Genomic DNA, 23,067 nt, shown 5'->3' with positions numbered 1-23,067 from the left:
TACATATACCCAAATTAAAATATAAAAACTGAAATCGGAAACGAAGTTCAAATAAAGATTTGGAATTTAGAAAATTCAAAAGTTTTTTACACTATCAATGATTACGAATGGTAGCAATCCAACGTGGGGCTTTCCATTCGGCCATTTACTTAGCTTCTCCATAATATATATGGGCTTCTATTCGGCCCAAATTTCCTGCTCACTCCGTTGAGCCCATCAGTACCGGATCGCACTACCAACGGTAGGGATCCAATTTGGGCTGTCACTAATGGATGTGTTCCGTTCGGTAGTGGCAGCGCTGCAGGCCTGCAGGCACAGCACCAGGATCTACCAAGCAAATCCCTTCTTTCTATAAAGTTAAAACCAAAAACTCAAACCCCGTGCTTCCACATCATCATCAAATTATGAACCGCTGGATGAATATATTTAGATTGCTTCTCAGACATTGGATGGAATGCAGCATAGAGCCTAACCCATTAGTCACCGATCGGGTGAGTCTCTTGGTCTCCTCAGTGCCAAATGTAGCCCACATGAACACATTGGCCCATCTCCACACACATCTACATATATCAGCCCGTCAATCCGTATAAAAGAGCTTTATGGCTGAACGTTCCTTCAGTTGATATGTGCTACCTAAATTATCTACAAATTTTTTATAAGACTGCTAAAAAGAATTTCTCCAAGAAAGCTATTTGTTTCTTCTATTTCTTCTTAATATTATACCTCTTATCTAACATTGATGTTAACCAAGTCCCGCAGCAACACGCTGGGCATCCTCTATTTATACTAAAAGAGCCGCAGCACTGCTGCTGTACAGCCACCATCTAACTTAACCGAATAGACCCAATGTTCTCCAAGAAAAGTGGACCCCGTATGTATCTCTGATGCGCACAATGAGCTCCGATCCGTTTTACGCTAGCAGTTGGAGCTACCACTAGTAACGATAGGCTAAAATGGTCGATTTTTACGGGCGGCTCCACAACCGCGTGCTAAAATCGCAAGCGGACCTCTTATTGTGATTATTTTTAGCTAAAAAATTTACAAAATGTACCCAAGAATTCCAAAAAAAAAAATTCACAGAATTCCGCATCAAGCATTTACAAAAATTCACATCCAGGAACTCTAGCCCCCCAATAATTTCTTTCCCCAAAACCAAATCCCATAACCTAGCTGCCATGGATAACCTCACTGGGGACCTTGGATGTTGCTAAAGCCGCCGTCGACGAGCCACCATTGGCCGCCGAAGGATCCACCCCCTCGAGCCAGATGTGGGAGAGGGAGGGGAAGAGAGTGGGAGAGCGAGCACACTGCGTCCTCTGCTTCTATTGCCGAGGGTGGCCTCCACCTTCTATCCGGCCAGATTTAGGAGGAGTGGGGGAGCTGGCACGGTTGCCCCCTTTGCTACTATCATCATTGCAGTTAGTTTATAGCCTGTTATTGTATTTGCTCTGATAGCTGTTAGTTAGGAGTGGCACTTTTCCCGATCATATCTCCTCTCATTGAGATCGCGACAGTGTTTCCAGGGATGGCTGCATGCTGTAAAGAAAACGAAACATAAATGGCAGTAAGACTACATTATTTGACTCTTCGATCTTTGATCTTATTGTTTTGTTCATGCTTGTGCTTGCTTATTAGTAATTTAAGAATAATTTATGAATAAAACATTTATATATGTGTATTTAGCTATTGAAAAGCAAATATTGCAAAATAATTATAATGAAAAAACACAAAATGAACTTAAAATTAATTTTTAAAATAAAAAAATTTAACTTATAAGCATGCGTACAAATATAGAGCAAATGCATATATCTCTACTATTATAAAAATTGAAGATGTTTTTACCGGTATTTTGGTACGTCATATGTATTTGGGTCGATTTTTAAGTTTGTTCGTTTTTGGAAATACAAAAGAAGTCGTATGAAAAATTTCTTTTAAAATACTTGCATGCTTTGTTCGTTTTTGGAAATACAAATCCGTGTATGAGTCGGATTTTAAGTTCGTTTGCTTTTGAAAATACAAAAGATATTGTATAAGAAATTTTTTTTAAAAAAAATCTTGCACGCTAACTTGAGATGAAAGTCAGGCTCCTAATTCTAGCTCATGATTTTCTAAAAGCGAATTCCCACAGTGAATTTCATCCTTGTTAAACCGTATAACAATAATAAGATTAAAATAACATTCACCCGTTGCAACGCACTAATAATTTTTGTAGGTACAAGTATAAAGCACGGGTGCAGCCAATGAGATCTAAACATGAACTGAAAGACGGTCCCAGCAAACTGGATAAAACAGAACACCACACGCTATCACAAATTATTGCTAGCTGATTGCAAGCTCGACAGCATAACAAAGATCTTCGATTATCTGGCAGATCGATTAGTTAACGTTGTTGATTACCTACCTTCTCTTAACCCTGACCATTAAGCCATTCTTCATGTGGAGAACCATGGACAGCTTGGGCTCCACGATATGTCCTGGCACGGCCTCGATCTCGAAGTTCTTCACCACAGTAGCCGCCACGACCTTGAGCTGCACTAACGCCATGTCCTTGCCTAGGCAGGTCCGGGGCCCCGTGATGAAGGGCGTGAACTTGTACGACGGCACGTACCGCAGCTTGCCGTCGTCGGAGATCCACCGCTCCGGCCTGAACTCCATGCAGTCGCTGCCCCACACGGACTCCGTCCTACCCATCGCATAGATGGACACCACGATCTTGTCACCAGGGCGCACCTTGTGCCCGCTCGGCATCACGTCGGCGGCAACCACGCCTTTGTGGTCCAGCGGAACAGGTGGGTAGAGCCTAAGCGACTCGCACACGGCGGCGTGCAGGTACACGAGTGACTTGAGCTCGTCCGGGTCGAAGGTCACCATGCCGTCCGGGGTGGTGGTGGCGCGCTCGACGGAGTCAAGCTCCTCTAGGATCTTGGACGCCACATGAGGGTTCTTGGTGAGGAGGTAGAAGAACCATGATAGTGCCGAGCCTATCGTGTCGCGGCCGGCAGCAATGAGGGTCATGGTCGTGTCACGGAGAAAGGTGTCCGCGTTCTCGTCGTCGTCCTTGAGGTAGGACGATAGCAGATCCTCCGAGTCCTCGATCCCTTCGTTTGCTTTCTTTGCCCGCCGCTTCACGATCGTCTCGTATATGAACTGATTAATGGTGCGCAATGCCTCTGCCATTTTCCGCTCAAATCCAACTCCTAGCCTTCGCGCCAACTTCCACAATGACAGCGGGATGATGTGACGGACAAGGAGCACACGCGTCGTGTAATCCACCGCACGCACGAAAGGCACCTTGGGCATGGGCAAGCTGATCGCAAGGCACCCAGGGTCTTCGCCGGACGCCAGCATGGTCGACATGTCAAATGTCAGCCTCATGAACACGTCCTGCAGGTTGCATCTCTCCCCCGTTCCCGCGAAATGGGATAGCAGCGGAAGCAGCGCATTCTCCACTTTGTCACTGCTGCACCGGGACACGAAAGACTGGAATCGGTGGTTGTACATGAGAAGCTGGGTCTTGGCTCGCTGCCGGCGCCACGAGTCGCCGTCCACGTTGAAGATGCCATCACCTAAGGTGTCATCAAAGATCTCGGCGAAATCGGGTCCCTTGGGGTAATTTGCGAAGTTGGAGGTGAAGATGTGCCGGACATTGGCCGGGTCGCAGGTGAAGAAGAACCGCATGTTGGACGACATCGTTGGGCCGATAAACCGAAAATTGAGCTGGGAGGCGGTGAGAAAGGAGGTGATCCAGTCATGGAGCTGGTGACGGTTGACGAGAAGATCAGGGAGCATGCCCACCAACGGCCAACACACTGGGATGGCAGGGTTCTTCCTCTTTGATTTGATGTGGTAGTAGTAGAAAACGCTAAAGCAGAGGAAACAGAGCGTGAGCTGGAGAATGGAAGAGAAAGCCATTGCTTTGACTGCTTGTACGGTTGCTCGTACGCGCGTAATGCAAAACAAAGGAGGCGTCACGGTGATCATGTGAATGCTTGCAGTGCCACACGTGTATAAGGTGTATTAATATACCCGAGCAAGAGTAGTAAGATGAGGCGGCCAGGCGGGCGATGTTAGCAACAGTGCTTGTGATTTCACTGAAATTTTTCCAAGATTTTTGCATCATGAATGATATATTGGTATTGGAAAGATAAAATTACTTCATGTTAGCTACATGAACCAGCTAGCTGCCATCGATCGATGGGAATCAACTCCTCTGCTCCGCACAGCGTGCCATCTTGTGTCTCGTTGGCGCCTGCTGCTCTTGGTATCACCGCGGGAAGCGGATACTAAATTATCCCCATTCTGGCTTTGTTCTACCTGCCTTACTTCTCTAAGCAAGGTTACAGACTTACAGTGTCGTCATGACATACCTCAATTTCCGTAATGCCCTGATATTTCCTTCAGCGCTAAAAATATGTACCAATGTATCAAAATTTAACTTCAAAACTATCTACTCCCTCCGTCCATAAATATAGAAGATTTTGGTTGGATGTGGCACATCCTATTACAACGAATCTAGACATGAAGCTGTAAGATCAACGTGTGTTTTGATTCTTATTATGTGATGAACAATTGGCATCTGTGATTATTGGTTTTGATATTTGGAATTTATTCACAAAGTGGTTTTGGATTTACTGATATTTTATGTGACCGGTCAGACCGGGCGGAGGTTGCCGGTCAGACCGGCTTGTGTTGAACGGTCAGACCGGCCGGCCCACGGTCTGACCGGCCGACGCTGTGTCGGTTTCGGTTTCGGGTTGTTTCTTTGGATATCCGTGATTGTTTCATCGTTATGGCTTCTAGATGGATACTATACGTATGTAATATTGCTGTTTGCTAATAATGAGTCAAGTTGGGGATAGCTTGGTCTCGGAATATGGTTTCTTTGTTTGTTTCATGTGTAGGTGACTCGATGCCTCGGGAGAGTATTTGCGGTGATGGACCGGGAGTCGGCTTGGTGGTAAGACGATGTCCGTGGTGGTCAGATATCATGTGGGATACTAAGGCTAGAGTTGATGCACGTGGTTGGTGAAGATTCCATATGGCATACGATGGAGGTATTGTGTGCGTATGGGATGCGGAGTCGAATTTGGAAGGAGTCCAAATTTGGTATGATTGGTGTTTCACCGGGTTTCGGCGGTCTAACCGGCATCTCACCGGCGGTCAGACCGGCGGCGCAGGCAGGCAGCGGCAGGCGATTTCGTCGGTTCGACCGATCGATTTACATCGGTCAGACCAACGTTCATCAGGCGGTCAGACCGGTGCGTTCACTTCGGTCAGACCGCGATCCATCGAATTTGAGGGTAACTTTTATTTCTGCTAAAAGTTTTGGTTTTTGGGTATATCAACCATTCACCCCCCCTCTGGTTGGCTTAGTTCTTATGATTCGATCCTACAGAAGTATGTCCAGATTCGTTGTATTAGGATACGTCGCATCTAACCAAAATCTCTTATATTTAGAGACGGATGGAATATCTTTCAAGTATGGAAAGAAAACCAAATTACCTCCTAAACTATTGCAACAGTCTAAATTACCTCCGTCGAATTATAAAACAGACATTTTAAACTCTAAACTCTTCGACCGAAACAAATTACCTCTCTAACTCGATCCATATCGGTTTTGATATTACATAACACACATGTGACAACAATTTGGTTGGCGTGGCTGTCCTAACTCAATTTGGTTGGTCTTAATATATACCTATTTTCTAGTTAATCATAGTAATAAATGGGTATAAAAGGACTAACACAAATATATGCCCTAAACATACTAATTTATTGTATAGATGCTATTAGTGTTAAAAAAGGCATACCGAATAGTCTTGGGTTGGACTTGGTGAGACCCACCATATATATACCAAGTTTTTTACGGAATCATGCCTCACATGTGAAAAGTGTTCCAGATAAGGAAGGAGAAGCAATGTTCTACTTGGCACAACAAGAACTACTTAGATCATATCCATACTTGGTTCCCTAATCTTATTTGGACAAGGGGACATCCGAGTGTATAAACACAAGATCTGAGAAGAGGAGGACACGTCTAGACGGATTTAGACAATCCAAGACAAGCCAACATACACCGAAACAAGTCTAGATAAACCCAATCTGAGGCTACAAAGGACGACACTAGGAATCTAGAGCTACCTTCAATCTTGTCGAGTTCATATTAAAAAAGGAAACTACACTAGTCGACAAGAGCTCCATGCCACCAAGCTGACAAAGACTATATTAGGTTGTCTCACATATTGTAATCGAGTGATACTGATACATAAAGTCAATACTGGTTTTGGTCAACAGGAGTATGGCTATTACCTATTAGTTAAGAGGCCTAAACCTATATAAAAATTCTTATCTCATATCTTTTTATCTCAATCTCTCGTATAATCTGGTTCCATCGATCCTCATATTATACAAATATCGTAGTCAGAATATAGCTAGGCCCTCAGATATCCATCGCACATATCTAAATTCGTTGTAGTCGCTCTCTTGCATGGACTCCATTCTCCCCATCGTATAGATAACGGTGTACACAAGTTAGAATTTAATTTGTAATTTTCTACAACTTATAAAATTTGGATTAAAACTTATATATTTGTGAAGTGATATATCTTTATCTCTATTATTATAAAAATTGAAGATCCTTTTGCCGGTACTTTAGTATGCCATCCGTGTATGAGTCGGTTTTAAGTTCGTTCACTTTTGGAAATACATATCCGTATTTGAATCGAGTTTTAAGTTCATTCGCTTTTGGTAACACATAAGGAATCGTATAAGAAATCTCTTTAAAAAACTTGCATGCTAACTTGAGACGATCGAACTCATTGGACTCCTAACTGCAGCTCATGATTTTCTAAATATATATCTAAACGAATACCCACAGTGAATTTCACCTTAACTAAACTATATCTCTTCTCTACTACTTAAAAATTTTTTAAGAGATGCTTCCATCATCCGTAAAAAAACCGCCAAAAAACCGGGCGAGCGAGAAAAAAACCGGACGAAAAAAACCATGATTGTCCGATTAAAAAAAGGCGAAAAAAAATAATCCGATCCCCTGGAAAAAAGGGCGACAAAAAACCGGCTAAAAAAACCAGACAAGCGAGAAAAAAAAAACCGTAACTGTCCGATAAAAAAAGGGGGAAAAAATAATCCGATTCAGTGCCAAAAAAGGGCGAAAAAAATCTCCGTTAAAACAAAAAAAATAGTGAAAAAAAATAAAAAAAAAGTCTGACTCCTATCCGATTCCCTCTCAGAAACGAAAAAAAGTCCGACTATAGATCCGATTCCCCCGAAAAATAAAAGGTGCCGCTCCTTTTGAGTCCGAATACCAGCCACCGCTCCTCGGTTTTAATCTATACCGTGATATCTCTCACATCTTGGTGAAACAAAACGATGTGCCGGATTGAAGATCTGTTTACAAAAACGGAACCTACAGGTCGAGAGCATTTCATTTTTATATTATTTTAATTTTTAGGTTTGTACTTTTACATTTGAGTCCCTGTAATTTTTATATTTACATTTGAGTCCATATAATCTTACAATAAGATACTTAATGTCGTTTTTGATAAAAATAATAATAAAAGAGAGAACAAAAGCATAAATGTGCATAAAAAAACAACAACAACAAAAGTTCTGTTTTCCCTAAGTCCTGTAGTGGAAAAAAGCAAAAAAAGAACATTTGAAGAAAAAACAAGCAAAAAAACGCGTGAGAAAATAATTGTAAAAAAAGGCAGAAAACACATGAGAAAAGAAAAGAAAAAAAGGGAGAAAATATGGTTTTCGTTGTAAGTAAAGAAGCAAAAAAAATGCTAAAAAAACTTTTAGAAAGAAATGTGTCATTTCTGAATGAATGGTTTGAGAAAATCGCGCAAGAAAAAAAACACCGTTTATTAAAAAAACAAGCCGCTCATTAAAATACAAACATTGTCATTGACATGATTATTCATGAAAAACGATTATCATTAGAATTTTTTCACCCGTTGCAACGCACGGGCATTTTTGCTAGTAACAATAAAAAGATTAAAATAGCCTTCACCATTGCAACGCAAGGATATTTTTTCTAGTCTCTATCTCTACTATTATAAAAATTGAAGATATTTTTGCCGGTATTTTGGTACGTCATCCGTGTATGAGTCGGTTTTTAAGTTTGTTTGCTTTTGGAAATATATATCCGTATTTGAGTCGGTTTTTAAGATCGTTCACTTTTGATAATACAGAAGGAATTATATAAGAAATCAGTTTAAAAAAACTCACGTGTTAGTTTGAGATGATCGGACTCCTAACTGCAGCTCATGATTTTCTAAAAAAATTATATATCCAAACAAACTTTCACAGTGAATTTCATCTTAACTAAACCATATAACAATAATAATATTAAAATAGACTTCACCCATTGCAACGCATGGGCATTTGTTCTAGTGTATATATATATAACTATCTTGTTAATAATTTTCTAAAAGAAATATTATTGGAGTATTACAATCCATCTCCAGCGTGTCTACGGCTCTACGCCCTGACTCCACTAGACCAGGTCCAGGCGAGGCAGGCCCGCGCGGGGAGAGGTAGCGGTAGCGCCGTAGCGGGCTGGGTGAATCTCCCGTCCCGTCGCGCCATCGGAACATGTCTGCCGGACCGGCGCCAGCCAAAGCGCGCGGCGATTTCCGTGGCCCCCGCCCCCCGCGCGTGCGGCCCCGCGACGAACCGAAACGGCCTCCAAGTCCCCGCCCGTAGCCCGCTAGTACAGTAGTGTACCCGCGCGCGGAACTGAATCAATCACACGGCCGTTTGGGCGTTTCTCGGGGCGAAAAGGCGGCGGAAACGCGCGCGCGCGCGAGACGACGACGGAATCGCCGGGTTCGCGCCGTTGTACCACTAAAGCGGGGACACCCGAAGCGCGGCCCAGATCGGCTTCGCCGCCCGCCGCTTTTTTCCTTATCCCCCACTTGCATGGCAAGTCGATCGACCCATCTGCTGCATGCGATGTAAGTTGCGTGAGGACGCCTTGCCCCTCGCGCTACCCGTGCCGGAACATACAACAAACAAGCACCATAAACTACGTACGAGGTGGATTCGGCCTATGCTAGTAGCCGCAGATAGATAGAGATAGAGTAGATTAGAGAGATTCTTTGCAGCAGCAGCAGCGAGGCGTGGTGCCCTAAACCCTTTGGGACCTGGCTTGGGCTTTTTGGGACTGATGGGCATTAGTTCCATTTCGGTGAGTGGGTCTGCACTTGTGCGTTAAGCTTCACAGTTCACACAGCCTGACCCTCTCGGCTCTCGCCTTTGTTCCTGTATTTCTCTAACCTATCTCATAGCCAGAGCCGGCCCGGACACCTTTGTTCCTGTATTACTCTAACCTGTCAGAGCTGGACGGGAGGGGCCTCTCCTGTCGCTGGTACACTCCTCGAGTCTTGACTTGTATGCTAGCTAGCTTTTGACACTGCATGATTGGAGATCGCGTGATAGATCGATTGCCTTTCTCAGCGAGCGGCACCCGTAACGTTCTTCGCCGTCTGCCAATCGCTACCACTCGATCGATCGCTAGTGGCCACATTATTCCTGGAGGTGGAATTAAGCTAGATATAGCTAGGTTTTTTGTTTGAATGTTGACTACGGAAAAGAAGAAAGATACGTTGTACTCCTACGTACCTACACTGTCGTGCTTGGACTACTCCAGCTTAATTGTCGTTTCCTCGCCGGGGTACACGTTATTTGGGATCGAATTAGGACGTACTACTACATGCACTTGTCTTTTTTCTTCTCAATACATCAGTGCATCTTTGCTACAAGTAGAAGTAGAACTGACCGATCAATCAGCGAACTAATTAAGCGTGGCGAACACACGCAAAAACATCGCGTCGATCGATCGAATCGAACCATGTGCTGTGTCAGCAGCTGTCGACTGACAGGAGAAAAAATTAGAGAACGAGAGCGTAAAAACTGTGATGTTTTTGCACGTATATGCACACATTGTACGTAGTACTACTACATGTATTATTGAGACGAGTCTATATGTTTTGGCGACGCAAATCTTCCGTACGTCCCGTCGAGAGATCAGAATCTGTCACGCAAGTTTTGGATGCCCCGGCGCCGATATCTCTGGACGATACGCTGCGTGAATCGCCGTGCCGGGTAGTAGTAGTAGATTGACTGCAAAGCATGTTACTCACCACCGTACGATGCTCTGGGTTACGGTCACTTTTTATCAGTAGCAGCATGCAGCAGCATTGGTGCTCATCCTTAAAACTGAAGATTTGTCTGTCGAGCCTCTAGGCACTGGGTAGCTAGTACTAGTAGCAAAAACACAGCCTGACACATGAGGTGACGCCAAAGCAGTCGACCACTCGACCAGATTCCGCTCGCAGATAGCTGCATTGTCGCGCGTTTACTGTGTTTGCTAAACACAAGCTACAGTCCAACACGCAGTTAATTAGCAGCTGGCCGCCTTTCTTCCCCATTTCCATGCATCAGCCATAATCACAACAGTAATCAACTGAAGAAACAGCACCTAGCTTGCCTACCATAACTGAAACTAGCAGTAAGCATCTGAATCAAATCAACACAGGTGGCCTTGTTTAGGTTTAGTTCCCTGCTGAGCTGTTTGGGTTTGTTCATCGCACCGGAACGGCACCAAAGATAGCAAAGGGTGACCATGCTGTCCCTCGCTAAGGTTCTCTCACCCACCTATAAATAACCGGCTTCTGCACTCGCCATGGTTCGGCGACGAAATCCTTTAATTTGACGCTTCTTCTTCCTCGCGGTAGCTTGCGAAGCCGCTATATATACAACTCGCTTTAAATTCTAGCCTCAATTCGCCACCATCTCCTAGCTAGATTTCTATTGATACACGATATCTCACGCCCATACTACGTAACCTACATCAACATACATATATATACCTGAGGATTTGGGTGTTTTGTGCGATGATGTTCGAGGCGGACATGACCATTAGAGAGATGATGATGTTCGAGGCGCATACGAACAGCGGACCGATGTTTTCAGACCAGCTATGCATTGTAATTTCTTCACCCTTGCTACCTGCACTTCTTTTATTTGTAGAGATTGTTATCTTGATCATTTCTGTTCTTTGTTAATTTTTATGGCCCCTGGTTATTAGCCTTATTATTTTGCTTCCTTCATCAGTAGTTGCATAGTTGTGCAAATAACTCCTAGTAAGAAAAATACAAACTATAATTGATTAATGATTACTATATCATGCAATGCTTGTCCCTTATATTATTCTAGTTAAAAATCTATTTATGCTTCCTTGAGTTACCATGTTCTTTTGCATAACATTTTGCATGGATCAACTTTATTTTGTTTCTGATTAGCAAATCTGAATGGAAGTCCTTGTTAGGCACAGCGACTACTGTCATCAGCGCAAGAACTTGCAATATTGTGCTCCCCTACTTAGTTTGAATATAGTGACGCATAATATTTGCCATTCGGCTGAACGCCTGAACCTTAGTAAGGATAGAAATGATGTCCATATATTGCAGATCCGGGTTTTTAGCCTTAGGGGAAATGTGTCCCAACAGGAGCTTATCAAATGCTATGCAAATAGTTCTGGGAAACATTAGCTCCATTAATACAGCAGGCACTCACACCTTGGTGCAAAATCTCATCCCTAAACCAACTCTATATATCAATAAGAAGAGCTTCAGTTTTATTTACGCCTAATTCGATTTTTTTTATCCATATATAGATTATTTTGACTTGAAATTGTGAAATTACTCTCTACATCATCAAAAAAACCAAGTTATTTTGTTAACTATTTGATTGGTGTTGACAGGTAGGGGCACCTTTTTTAATGATTTAATACCCGCAACATCATACCCTATTTTATAAAATCTTTGTTTATGCATACCAGCTAAATTAAGGAGTTGATTTTTTTTTCTCAAATGAGCAGAAGAGCTGCGCATCATCATATTAAGGAAAAGAGATAGCAAGTAAAAGGTCAACATTTTACAAAGATATGTATTCAAATACCGTATATCATAACTTCATAAGAGAACAGATTAATAGAATCAATACAAAGCCATTTATCATGATAGACACCCAGGAAAAAAACTCGGAGAAAACATAGTGGAAGGAAGCTTCCTTATATCTGACATATGTTCAAATGACGCATTATAGTGCACAAAAATAGCACCCCGAGCAAAAAATAGCATCCCGGCATGCTCGATCACATGCTTAATTCTTAGCTTTGTCCTAGTTTCTATCCTCGTTCCTCTCCTGAGCGCGAGTGTAGCACACAATTTCGGACCGTCTTGGACGCCATCTTTACTGCCCCCAGGCATAACGGTTTGTCTTCTCAAGGATAAATAGGACGAATACACTGATATTCGGTTTTGGGTCCAAAAGAGCTCCACCGCAATGCAACCAATCCCTTGTCTCTCCGTCGAGGATCAGTAATGCTTCGCGACGATTGCATCGGTGTAATTGTTTCGTCAACACAGATCTTTGCTCAGTTTTTCTTGATGTTTCTGAGCCTCTTCTATGTTATCGTCTTAAATTTTTCATGTATCTTGTTTGTGCGTATGCTCATTGGATTGTAACTGAGATGACGACATGCTGCTCCCCAGGCCAATCAGTACATACCTGCATACATGATACAATAGTTATTATGAAGTCTATAGTGAAAAAGGAACGCACGATGTAGAAATTTTATTCAAAAGCATCAGATCAACATGAAACCTTTCGGATTTGGGTCTGTGGCAGCAGTACCAGAGATCTTTTTTTTTTTTCCTATGACATCCTGTGAGCTGCAATAGTCATACATGTGCAAATTTATTGGAATGGTCTATTGTTCCTATAATTCTTTCTTATAATAAAAAATTTCAGGTAATAAAAGGTACTTACAGGTTCATTCCCATTTAATTTTACAGGAGGGACTCTCAAGCCCCATAGCTGCTCAAATTCTTGATTTCTGCGATGACGGCCTAGGTGATGATCTCTTCGCTGCAGTGGCCACTACCTCCGAGCAATTTGCAGCCTCTTCCGAGGATGGTTCATCGTCGTCCACAGCCACACCTCCCCTCTGCAGCAACAGCAATGACATCACAGCTGTTGCAGACACAGCTTTCTCCCCATTACTCTCCTTCGACTCCACCCTCTCAGCCTTCCTTGAGCAAGAGCAAAACCCTGACCAGGACACCAAGCTACTTCCCTCCATTGATGAAACCTTTACTGCACCAGCATACTATCCAGCTGCCACCGAGGCCAACATAGAACAATTCAGCCAAATAATGGTTCCAGAGCATACAGATGCACCAATGCCCCCAATGCAAACAAACAGGACTGCCAATGCCTTGCTGCCTCTAGCTTCAGGGTATGACGACGAGTGTTTCACAGCAGCACTAGCTGGAGGGTACATGGGTCTGGATGGAACTCTGTATGACCAAACAGGAGTAATGATTCCAAATTGCAATGTGGAGACACCACAAGTAGGATTTTTCAACCATAATAGCACTAGTAACAATGGTATGGTGATGGATTTGAATAATTTTGGAGAGTACCAGAGGATGATGGAAGGTGAAGGACTGACCAGAACATATAGCGACACAGATTCGATGCATGGGGCGTTTAATAACGCTGCAGAGATGCAGGTAATATTCACATCCTATTTTTTTGAAATAAAAAGTGTTATACATGCCCAACTATTATGTAACACACTGAACTTTATACTTCTTGCTACTATAGTAAGAAAATAGGTGCATGAAGTTCTCATGAATAAAAGAGCAAAGCTCCAGAAATTAGCGGACAGATAATAATTTGTGAAATACCATCAGTATCTAACCCAATTATTTTACCTGAACAGATGGGAGAAAACACCCAGCACATGGTAACTGGATGCAATGATAGCCCACTAACGTTGCCTTCAACAGAAGGCTCAAGCTTGGAAGATACCCCCTACAAAGGTGTGCGTCTAACAGCTGAACAGAGAAAGGAAAAGATCTCCAGGTACATAAAGAAAAGGAACGAAAGGAACTTCAGCAAAAAAATAAAGGTAATATTGAACATTTCAAGAACATAACTACATGCATCATCTTACCAAATTTATTGTACTGATGTAAAACAAAATGCAGTACGCTTGTAGAAAAACCTTGGCGGATAGCAGGCCTCGGGTCCGCGGAAGGTTTGCCAAGAACGACGAACTCTGTGAAGCTACCAGATCAAGCTCCCAAGATTTTGAACAATATGAACATGTTGTAAGTGTTCTAACTATCTTATCAGAAAATAGACCAAATTTAGCTGAAAATATCACAAATAAATATGCAAGGGCAAGATTACCTCATTAGCCTTAGAGACAATTCATCAAGATGGTTATTCAATCATCTCATCATTTTTCTCCATTGCAGTCATAGATTAAAGATTTAAATTCGTATCATTTTTTTATAAAATAGCTAGATACCAAGTTCAATCATTTTGTTTTTTCAGGTGGGAATGAAGGGAGAAGACATGCTTGATTCTTCCAATATTTTGGCACATTTGAGTGGAATGAACCCTTACGGCTATAAGTACAACAGCACTGTGGAATCCTGGATATAATTCTCATAAACACACAAATTAAAGTGTGTTTTCCTTCCAATTGTGCAAGCATTAAACACAGTTTTCCCTTGCTCCCAGTAAATAAGACTGATGTTTTAGAAGCTCTATTCGCAAGAGAAGTGCTTAGGTCAAGTTATTGTTTCTGCACACTACTGATTTGTAAATAGAATTGTTTCCTTGTCATAATAGAGATAACAAGTTTCAAGATTTGTCTCGCAATTTTTCGATGTTACAAATTCAGACATGGTCCACTAGAAGTATTCATGGGAAAGTAACACAAAACACAATGGTCACAAACCAGTAATATCAGCATAATCTCATAGCACGATTAAACCCAGCTAATTCTTATCATCCTTGTGGGAAGAAGACCCACAAATCAGAAGCCAGCAGAAGAATGAGTAATTGGAAAGTGGATTGCAGTTCATAACATCTGCCGTTTCTACTCAAGTTCATAAACATCTGTCGTTTCTACTTACACAGTATGAGTGTACCCATATTGAAGAGAAAAGGAGCAGAACTTGAGCTGGGCACTATTGTAGTGATACAAGCGCACGACCATTCGGGGATAGAGAAAAAAAAACTACACCATAAGTACGCTATCTAATTAATGACAGCACTACTCGATTTAACAAAGATAACTGGTCCAACGTCAATTTCAACACCAGGAAGAAATAATCTGAATAATAAAAGAAACAGGTATTGAGAACATTTTGGCCTCTATCCAAGTAATACAGGGCATATTCTACAAGCATAAAATGAAAAACAATACTTTCAAAATGTTATGCATGGAATCGTGGATGAAGATCAAAAACAAAAATCAGTGACACTTGAGTTACAAAACTCAAATGCCGAAAAATACGCATTATTCTATTCCAGACTGATAATTCAACCTTTTACAGGACAGATTTAGTAATGTTAAATACTTGTAAATACTGGCCACTAAAAAGGTAGACATCTTGTTTAATTAATTCTTGCTTCCATTTTAGTTATCAAAGCATAAACTAGAAATAGAAATACACCGTTGCTTTAAGGTGGAAATCTATCTATCTATTATATTATTAAGACAGCCTTGAAAGGAGACACCACGTTTGCTGTGGGGGCTAAAAATTCCCACATTAATCGAAGAAAAAGAAAAATAGAATTCAAATAGGATTATAATGACTCGGCATCCTCCTACAATTTGGAAAGTTCAGAGAGAGATTTTTGAATCGTACACATTGCGATTTTTGAATCGGACATTGTATCTGCTGCATGCCATCCTGACACCGTGACATTGGAATCAAAAGTAGCCACTAAAAAAAGTAGAAAGCAATATGCATTCCTAACCGGATTCAATATGCAAGAGAGAATGCTAAACGTATTAGTAGCATTTTTATTTAGCCCAACGCTGATGGGATGTATAGAGATCTGTATGTACTTAAAAATAGCTTATAGCTTTGGCACATATTAAAAAAAGAAAAAAAATAGTTTTTGTTCCGTTGCGCACTAGATTATCATACGACAATTATAAGAAAGAAGTAACTGGGAGTTGAGACTGATTGGTGATCATCTTTATGTACTAAAGATTGTATGACGATGTTTAGAATTAAACGTGGCAAACAACCATCGTTGGCTCAGCTGAGCAGCGTATGGTTGGATGGAATCCGGATCAGCTGTAGACACAATACTATATGCAACTTTGGCCCTGTTTAATTCCCACGTAAAAACTTTTCACCCTATCACATCGAATGTTTGGACACATGCATTGAGTATTAAATATAGATAAAAAAAACTAATTACTATCATAGGTATACATAATGAAATATCCGACGCCTCGAGAGAATAATATTGGAGACAATGCTGGGCCTTTAGCCTGCCAGTCAACTTCAGCCTGAGATGTGCCCATCAAACCACTCGAAGGAGGCGACCAGATGTGTTACACATTCAGGAGACTTGACAAAATTGCTAAAGATCTACAACATCTCAAACTTAACTCATGCTCATGTGAATCTAGAAACATGAGCCGTGGCAACACATATATCACCTGAACAATCTATCTATCCACTATATTATTAAAACAACTTTGAAAGGAGGTACCACATTCCCACATTAATCGGAGAAAAATAAAAAAAGAAAAGGTGACTCCAAGTAGAAATACAATTTAAAAATAGCTGAAATTCGGAATTAAAAATAAGCAATATTGAAAGAAGTTTCCATATAAGAACCCAATACGAGATTAATCAATATTCGAAATATAAATAAAATAAAATCCAAAATTAGAAAAGAAAAGGATTGTCCAACTAGGAATACAATTTTAAAATAGCTGAAATTCGGAATTAAAAATAAGGAATATTAAAAGAAGAGTCTATATAAGAACCCACTACGAGATTAATTAAAATTGAGAATAAAAATAAAAATAAAATCCGATATTAGCAAAAAAGAAAGAAGAGTTCAAGTAAGAAAACAATTTAGAATTAGCTGAAATTCGGAATTAAAAATAAGCAATATTAAAAGAAGAATCCATATAAGAACCCAATACGAGATTAACTAAAATTCAAAATAAAAAAAATAAAACAATATCTAAAATTATAAAAAAAGAGAGAGAGTTCAAGTAGGAATACAATTTTGAAACAACTGAAATTGAAAATAAAAAATAAAAATATTAAAAGAACACAATACGATATTAATTAAAATTTGAAAAAAAAAATCAATTTTTTAGGGACTTCTAGAAATTATAAAAAGAAGCCCAACAAGACAATAAACTTACACTATAAGTTTTTAGATCCAATTTTTAAAGGTTCCAAGGAGAATGAATAGAAACAATGGTAGATCCAGCAAGCTAATAACGAATAATATGACAGAAGTAAGGGGTAGCAACTGGTGTGACTTTTAAAAACTATAAAATTAGAAACATGACTATGATAAGGTTTGGTCTTTAAATCTTAAGACAACGAGATAACTATCTAATAAATTTTAAGTAAGATCATATTAAAAAATATATAATTTTATATGTGTGCTAGCCGCGCAATTGCGCGGGACACCCAGTTATAATTATAATTATAATTATGTTCGATTTTTAAAATCTCAATGACAATAAAGAGAAGAGCCAGTGAATGGGCCGTAGAGGAGTATAATGGCAACGTTTGATGGGACGTCTAGAAATTATAAAAACAAAACCCAACGTGACAATAAACTCTAAAAACTATAAGATCCAATTTTTAAAGGTTCCAAGGAAAATGAATTGAAATAGTGGTAGATCGAGCAAGTAAATAAAGAAGGAGATGACATAACGGGTAGCAATTGGTGTGACTTTTAAAAAACTATATAATTAGAAACAAACTCTTAAGACAATGAGATAGCTATTTAATAAATTTTAAGTAAAATCATACTTAAAAAATATATGATTTTGTTTGAGTGCTAGCCGCGCAATTGCGCGGGCCACCCAACTAGTTTATATCTAAAGATAAACCATGTTTCTTTCTGAAGGTACCTAAAGATACCCAAAGCAAGGTGAAACGATGCTCCAAAATGTGTCAGGTGTTTGAAGCTAGTGCCACGAGCATGCCACAGTGCTCCGTTTTGGCAGAATTACCATGTGTCGAAATCCAAACTACAGCTTACTCCAACCCCGCTTGGAACTCCTAAAGACTTGTTCGGCTAATCCCTTCGGCCCAATCCCCATGTGGAAGGGATTAGCCAAACAAGCCTAAGGGCTGGGGGTTCAAACCTCATAGAAAATCTAGAGAACAGCTGTGAGCATTACCAAAAAATTTCACACTAAGATATAGTCTTTGTTTTCAGAAAAAGTCAGTAAACATTCATCGATTCATAATGCATAATGATGTAGTAGCCCATACAGTTGAACTGAGGTACCGTTGCACAGTTTCATTAGCCAAACTTAACTAACAAACGAAAAAAAGGAAGCAAACATTCAATCAAAATTCAAAGCCATCTCTACATGACAATATCTGATATATGCAATTGTACAACAGTTTTGTGCCAAGTGCTAACTCACTAATAATTTGTTGCCTCAGGCACAGGTACCGCGAGGCAGAGTAAATCAGAGCCCTCTTGCTCCTCCATCTGCTTCTCATCTCCATCCATCGCAGCTATTCCAAGTCCATGATCAAAGAGCACAACTTGGGCTTCAGATTTGCTGTACCGAACAAGGAGTAAACCGCTCGGGCGGGTAGAGCAGAGAAATCGCACGGAGCGCCCACGCCGGCCGCCCCAGCATCGGCCGCCGACCCATACGGCGACCTCGGAGGCGATGACGGCGACCTTGACGACCACCCCGAGCGCGTCGACACCATTCCTGATGCCCTTGTGCACCTGGAGGCCGAGGAAACCCTCGATGACCTTGGCCGAGTTCTTGGAGAGCTTGTACCCAGACTTGAGTATCGCGAGGGCCGCGACGCCGGTGGGGGACGCGACGGGGGGCGGCGCGGCGGCGGCGAGGCGGAGGAGCGAGGCGGCGGCGAAGGCGGCCTTGAGGCGCTTGTCGGAGGGGAGGGAAGGGAGGCGCGCGGCGGGGCCGAGCGTGCGCGCGGCCTTGTAGGACTTGGAGGCGGCCTTGGACGCCGCGAGGACCGCGGCGAGCGGGGACGAGGCGGCGGCCAGCACGCGCGGGGTCTTGAGCGCGGCCGCCGCGGCGGACGTGGCGGCGGCCAGCGGCTTGAGCGCGCGCGAGCGGGAGAGGACGAGGAGCAGCCGCACCCCCACCGCTACCCCGAGCGCGGAGGTTGCGGCGGCGGCGAGCGCGTGCGGCGGCGGCGCCATCGCGGCGAGCCACAGGCCATAGGAAGAGGCAGGTGTCCAGTGCGAAAGGCCACGAAAATGCCTATGAAAAAAAAAAGAAAAAAAAACGTAGCGAAGCCGAGACGAGAGAGACGAAGTGGATGGCGAGGCGCGTGACGTGGCGGCCGCCGGCATCGCGCGTTGAGATTTTTCTCGTGTTGACCCGCACAGCGACCGGGCCGGGAGCGACGCATATGCCGCGTGCCGCGTCCGCATATGCCCATATGCCGGCCCAGGCCCACTTCGGCTTGGGCAGTTGGGCCGCTTCACCGCGAATCCACGCGGACGTCGCCGCGGCGAGGCGATCGATCGATCAATCGGCGAAGACGACGACGACGACTGCTCGCGAGTACGGGAGCCACTGAATCTGTCGTCGCTTCAGGACACGCGGAGTTGGTGCGGAGTCAGCAGCATTCAGCAGCAACACACCTCTGTTCCATTCCATCGCTGCAAGCCTGCATACACTCGGGTCCTCTACAGTAATGAACTGAATCACTGATTGATGCTAAAAGCATACAGTAATGATTACAGTATGCATTCTTCCCAGTCTCAACATCACCAACATACGATTGAAGATACGATGCACACCACAAATGAGTACTAAGTATTGAGAATTCTTCTCTCTTGTACGACACGTACCTATATCCTTCGAGCTCGATTCGGCAGTACAAGTACCACATCTTGTTGCTTCATGATTGAGAAACTGGGAAAATATGCATTACAGGTCATTGCGCACCGGTTGCGTGACGCAGCCGGACAAGACACCAGGCACACCGGCAGATAGAGCATTTCTTTCTGAATACCTAACGCCATACGCTACGCACGTTCACGTTAGGCACTAGTGCTCGCAACACATAATAGCACATGCAAATCTGAGCATAAAAACCGGCAGAGACTGACTTTGCAGCAGTTTGTATGGCCGGACAATTGATTGGTTTTCTTCAGAGGATGTACTCTCACGTAGTACGTGACTGATCCTGGATACATGATGGTGAATTGGTGATCACTGGTCAGGTACCAAGATGCTTGACCTGAATACCTGATGAAAGCTGTAGACTTTCTGAAAAAGTCTGAACTTTGAACCAGATGCTGCGAGTACCGTGGTTGAGATGCTTATCTTGGTAGTACCTGTACTTATTGCTGGCACGCAGCTAGCTGGTCAACACGCACGTAACAAAGCACTTCTCCCGGTACACTTGTCTTTGACGAACTTGTAAGCAATTGAAGAACCCTCAAACCAACTTAATCAATCGCCGCTCTTATTATATAAACTCTGGCATTGGAACATCAACTACTACATGTGTGGTTCTTCGTATCTTATTGCGAGTTTTCGGCCACTTTCCAAGGAGTATGTTAAGGCCAGAAATGAAAGTGATGATAAATACGTTTTGTCAGAGAGCAGAATTTTTTTTTTTTTGGGGGGGGGGGGGGGGGGGGTACGTGTGTGAGGAAATAATACGAAAATCTGTTTTCTCATCCAAATGCTGCAGGTTAATCTTGCAACTAGACTCATACAATCCTATGTCAGAATATTAGAGTTCTACAACATCAACATGTATAATTCTATTTCTACTATCCCTTGTCAGAGTATTAGACAATTCTCACATCAAATTGAGGTTGTTTCGGTCTGTTCTTGCTCTGTCCAGATAATTATATCGTCAGAGTATTAATGCAATTCATTTTTGCCGGAAATCATGGAACAGTGCACTGGTATTGACTGCGATGTTGGACCAATCCTTTTTCCAGTTGTTTGGTTCTTCTATTTTTCGTCTGCCCAGAGGCGAGCTCCTGCAAAATGGGCTAATTATCCATGGAAAAATGATGAAATGATATGTCGGCGAAACTATGACACTCATGTCATATTCTTTTCATTTGGCCACCAACCTTTGGTTTGAAATAGTACATACTTACGTAGAAATATCATCACTGCATAACCAATAATTCCTCCTTCTCTTGCATCACTCCAGCAACAAGAAAGAAAACGAAAGGAACACAAAAATGCCGCCAAGACAAGAAAGGAACAAGTTTCCCCTATTCAAGAGAGATGAAAGAAGAAATGATTAGTTTCTTACCTAACACAAACTGCTATAATTTAGTACTACTTGATTAAATAGTAGTCTTCAGGTGTAGTGTAGGACCTAGAAACGGATAAGTTTAGGCGATCTGCTGAAGCCTGAAGGTAACACACCATCTACCAGAGCAGATTGGATCATTGGGATGAGTGGCAACGTCAGAATTACCATCAAATCCTCTGCATTTGATGGTAAATAAATCCTTCGTCGGCACGTCGGTAATGGTTGTCACCGTCGCTGTTGCTTTGATCCACTTCAGAATGTGAGGTTGAGATCTTCCACTTACAGGCGCCAGAAGCCACTCAAGGTGGCCGCCATTGCTCATTGCCAGCGCAATGGAGATCGTGATTATCTTTGGAGTAGTAAAATTGGAGCTGGCTAGGTTACCTGTCTCTTTGCTAAGACGTCCCTGTCTACCACAGCAGGAACGCAGTGTCCTTCGTCATGCCTTGCAGTGAACGTTGGGGAAATGGGGAGCCAACTCCTCACGTTGATTCGTAGTGAAATTTTGAATCTTTTCCATGTCGAGATTGCATTAGCACCTCCTGTTTGAAAGGGAAATGCAGTATGCAGATGCACTGTGACGAAGACAAAAGATGGGCAAAATCACCATGGATTGTCTGGGCTGTCTTCTCCTCCTAACATCACAATTCACCTCGCCCCACTTTGGAATTTTGGATTGGTGGTAGGCACCTTATGCAATTGTTCTTTTTTTTCTTGTTAAGAGTATTAAAGAATCATATCCACCCGACCAAAATTTCAAAGTGAAACCCATCATCAACAGTGTTTTCCCCAGAAAAAAACTGAAGAAATGAGAGATTGCACATGGTCATGCTAGTACCTCTACCGCGCCACTTGTAAGCAACAGTCTCAAATCTGAACAGCCAAAGTGCCACAAGTCATCAACCAGACAGGGCTAGTTCAAAATCGTTGACAGTTTCCCGCTGAACCGTTCACCTGTCCAACGGACTCTCTTGGCTCCTGCCCAACATTTCTTCAGGTTCACCCAAAAAAAACCCTGCTGCTGAATTTTTTTTTAAAGAACTACTCTCCGTGCATAATTTTTACCGATCACAAGGGGATAGAAGAATATTAGGGACAGATTCTGCGAGATAATCCAAGGTGTGAGCCTTTTTACTCTGGATTCTCCTCCCTGGGCGTGTCGTCGTGCTCAGAAGATGCAGAGGAGGAGAGCTGGAAAGACAGTAGTAACAAAATCTGAAAGAGAACGTAGGCGCAGCAGTTGGGGTGAAAACAGTTGAACAGCTACGAGGAGATGGCCGTTAGCGTCGCGCCGGTCGAGGCGCCGAGGAACAGACGAGCTACTGGTACGAGTGAATGAATTACTAGACGTACACGTATGCCACCCCCTCCCCCCTCACTGTGCTTTGGGCCCCACATGTCAGTGACTGATACGGCATAGGCAACACGGCAGAGTAGAGGACTCGTTCTTTTCCTTTAGAAGAAAATATTTTGCTCTGATCCAACAAAAATATCGAGAATAAACTAACAGTAAATGTACTGCATGTACCTTCATGCCTCAGTTTCAACTGTCCAAAAGACCGATCAGTACTCCTACTGATGTCAATGTATTGATCAGTTGTCAAAGGGTGTTTCTCTTCGTTTTGGTGTGGATGAAAAGGTTCGGTTTTTAAAATGAATTGACTGTGGT

General features: G+C 42.5%; 3 protein-coding genes across 4 annotated transcripts; 1 reads left to right on the top strand and 2 right to left on the bottom strand.

Moving 5' to 3' along the window:
• Positions 1-2,397: 2,397 nt before the first annotated feature.
• Positions 2,398-3,912, bottom strand: LOC127768671 (alkane hydroxylase MAH1-like). The gene has a single exon (XM_052294292.1). The coding sequence runs from the start codon at positions 3,910-3,912 to the stop codon at positions 2,398-2,400; it is 1,515 nt and encodes a 504-aa protein (XP_052150252.1).
• A 6,806-nt stretch (positions 3,913-10,718) lies between these two features.
• Positions 10,719-14,752, top strand: LOC127765984 (uncharacterized). Of its 2 annotated transcripts, none has more exons than XM_052290971.1 (5): positions 10,719-11,012; positions 12,885-13,604; positions 13,817-14,005; positions 14,085-14,207; positions 14,437-14,752. In XM_052290971.1, exons 1-5 carry the CDS (start codon positions 10,920-10,922, stop codon positions 14,545-14,547), a joined length of 1,236 nt encoding a protein of 411 aa, XP_052146931.1. In that variant the 5' UTR covers positions 10,719-10,919; the 3' UTR covers positions 14,548-14,752. The 2 variants fall into 2 exon arrangements, with proteins under 2 accessions (XP_052146931.1, XP_052146932.1); XM_052290972.1 differs by lacking the exon at positions 10,719-11,012 and adding an exon at positions 12,266-12,434.
• Positions 14,753-18,316: 3,564 nt separating this feature from the next.
• Positions 18,317-19,383, bottom strand: LOC127765994 (uncharacterized). The gene has a single exon (XM_052290983.1). The coding sequence runs from the start codon at positions 19,303-19,305 to the stop codon at positions 18,541-18,543; it is 765 nt and encodes a 254-aa protein (XP_052146943.1). The 5' UTR covers positions 19,306-19,383; the 3' UTR covers positions 18,317-18,540.
• Between the last annotated feature and the right edge of the window lie 3,684 nt (positions 19,384-23,067).

The sequence above is a fragment of the Oryza glaberrima genome, chromosome 3, assembly GCF_000147395.1.
Source record: "Oryza glaberrima chromosome 3, OglaRS2, whole genome shotgun sequence".
In the NCBI taxonomy this organism is placed as follows: domain Eukaryota; kingdom Viridiplantae; phylum Streptophyta; class Magnoliopsida; order Poales; family Poaceae; genus Oryza; species Oryza glaberrima.
Note: the sequence above shows the minus strand (reverse complement) of the source record. Positions and strands in the feature narration are given on the sequence as shown.

Excerpts from the sequence above, each read along its gene's own strand:
- LOC127768671 (XM_052294292.1), bottom strand. The coding sequence starts at position 3,912 with ATGGCTTTCTCTTCCATTCTCCAGCTCACGCTCTGTTTCCTCTGCTTT.
- LOC127765984 (XM_052290971.1), top strand. The coding sequence starts at position 10,920 with ATGATGTTCGAGGCGGACATGACCATTAGAGAGATGATGATGTTCGAG. Across the intron at positions 11,013-12,884 it reads TTTCAGACCAGCTATGCATT|GAGGGACTCTCAAGCCCCAT; the intron begins GTAATTTCTTCA and ends TTAATTTTACAG. Across the intron at positions 14,208-14,436 it reads TTGAACAATATGAACATGTT|GTGGGAATGAAGGGAGAAGA; the intron begins GTAAGTGTTCTA and ends TTGTTTTTTCAG.
- LOC127765994 (XM_052290983.1), bottom strand. The coding sequence starts at position 19,305 with ATGGCGCCGCCGCCGCACGCGCTCGCCGCCGCCGCAACCTCCGCGCTC.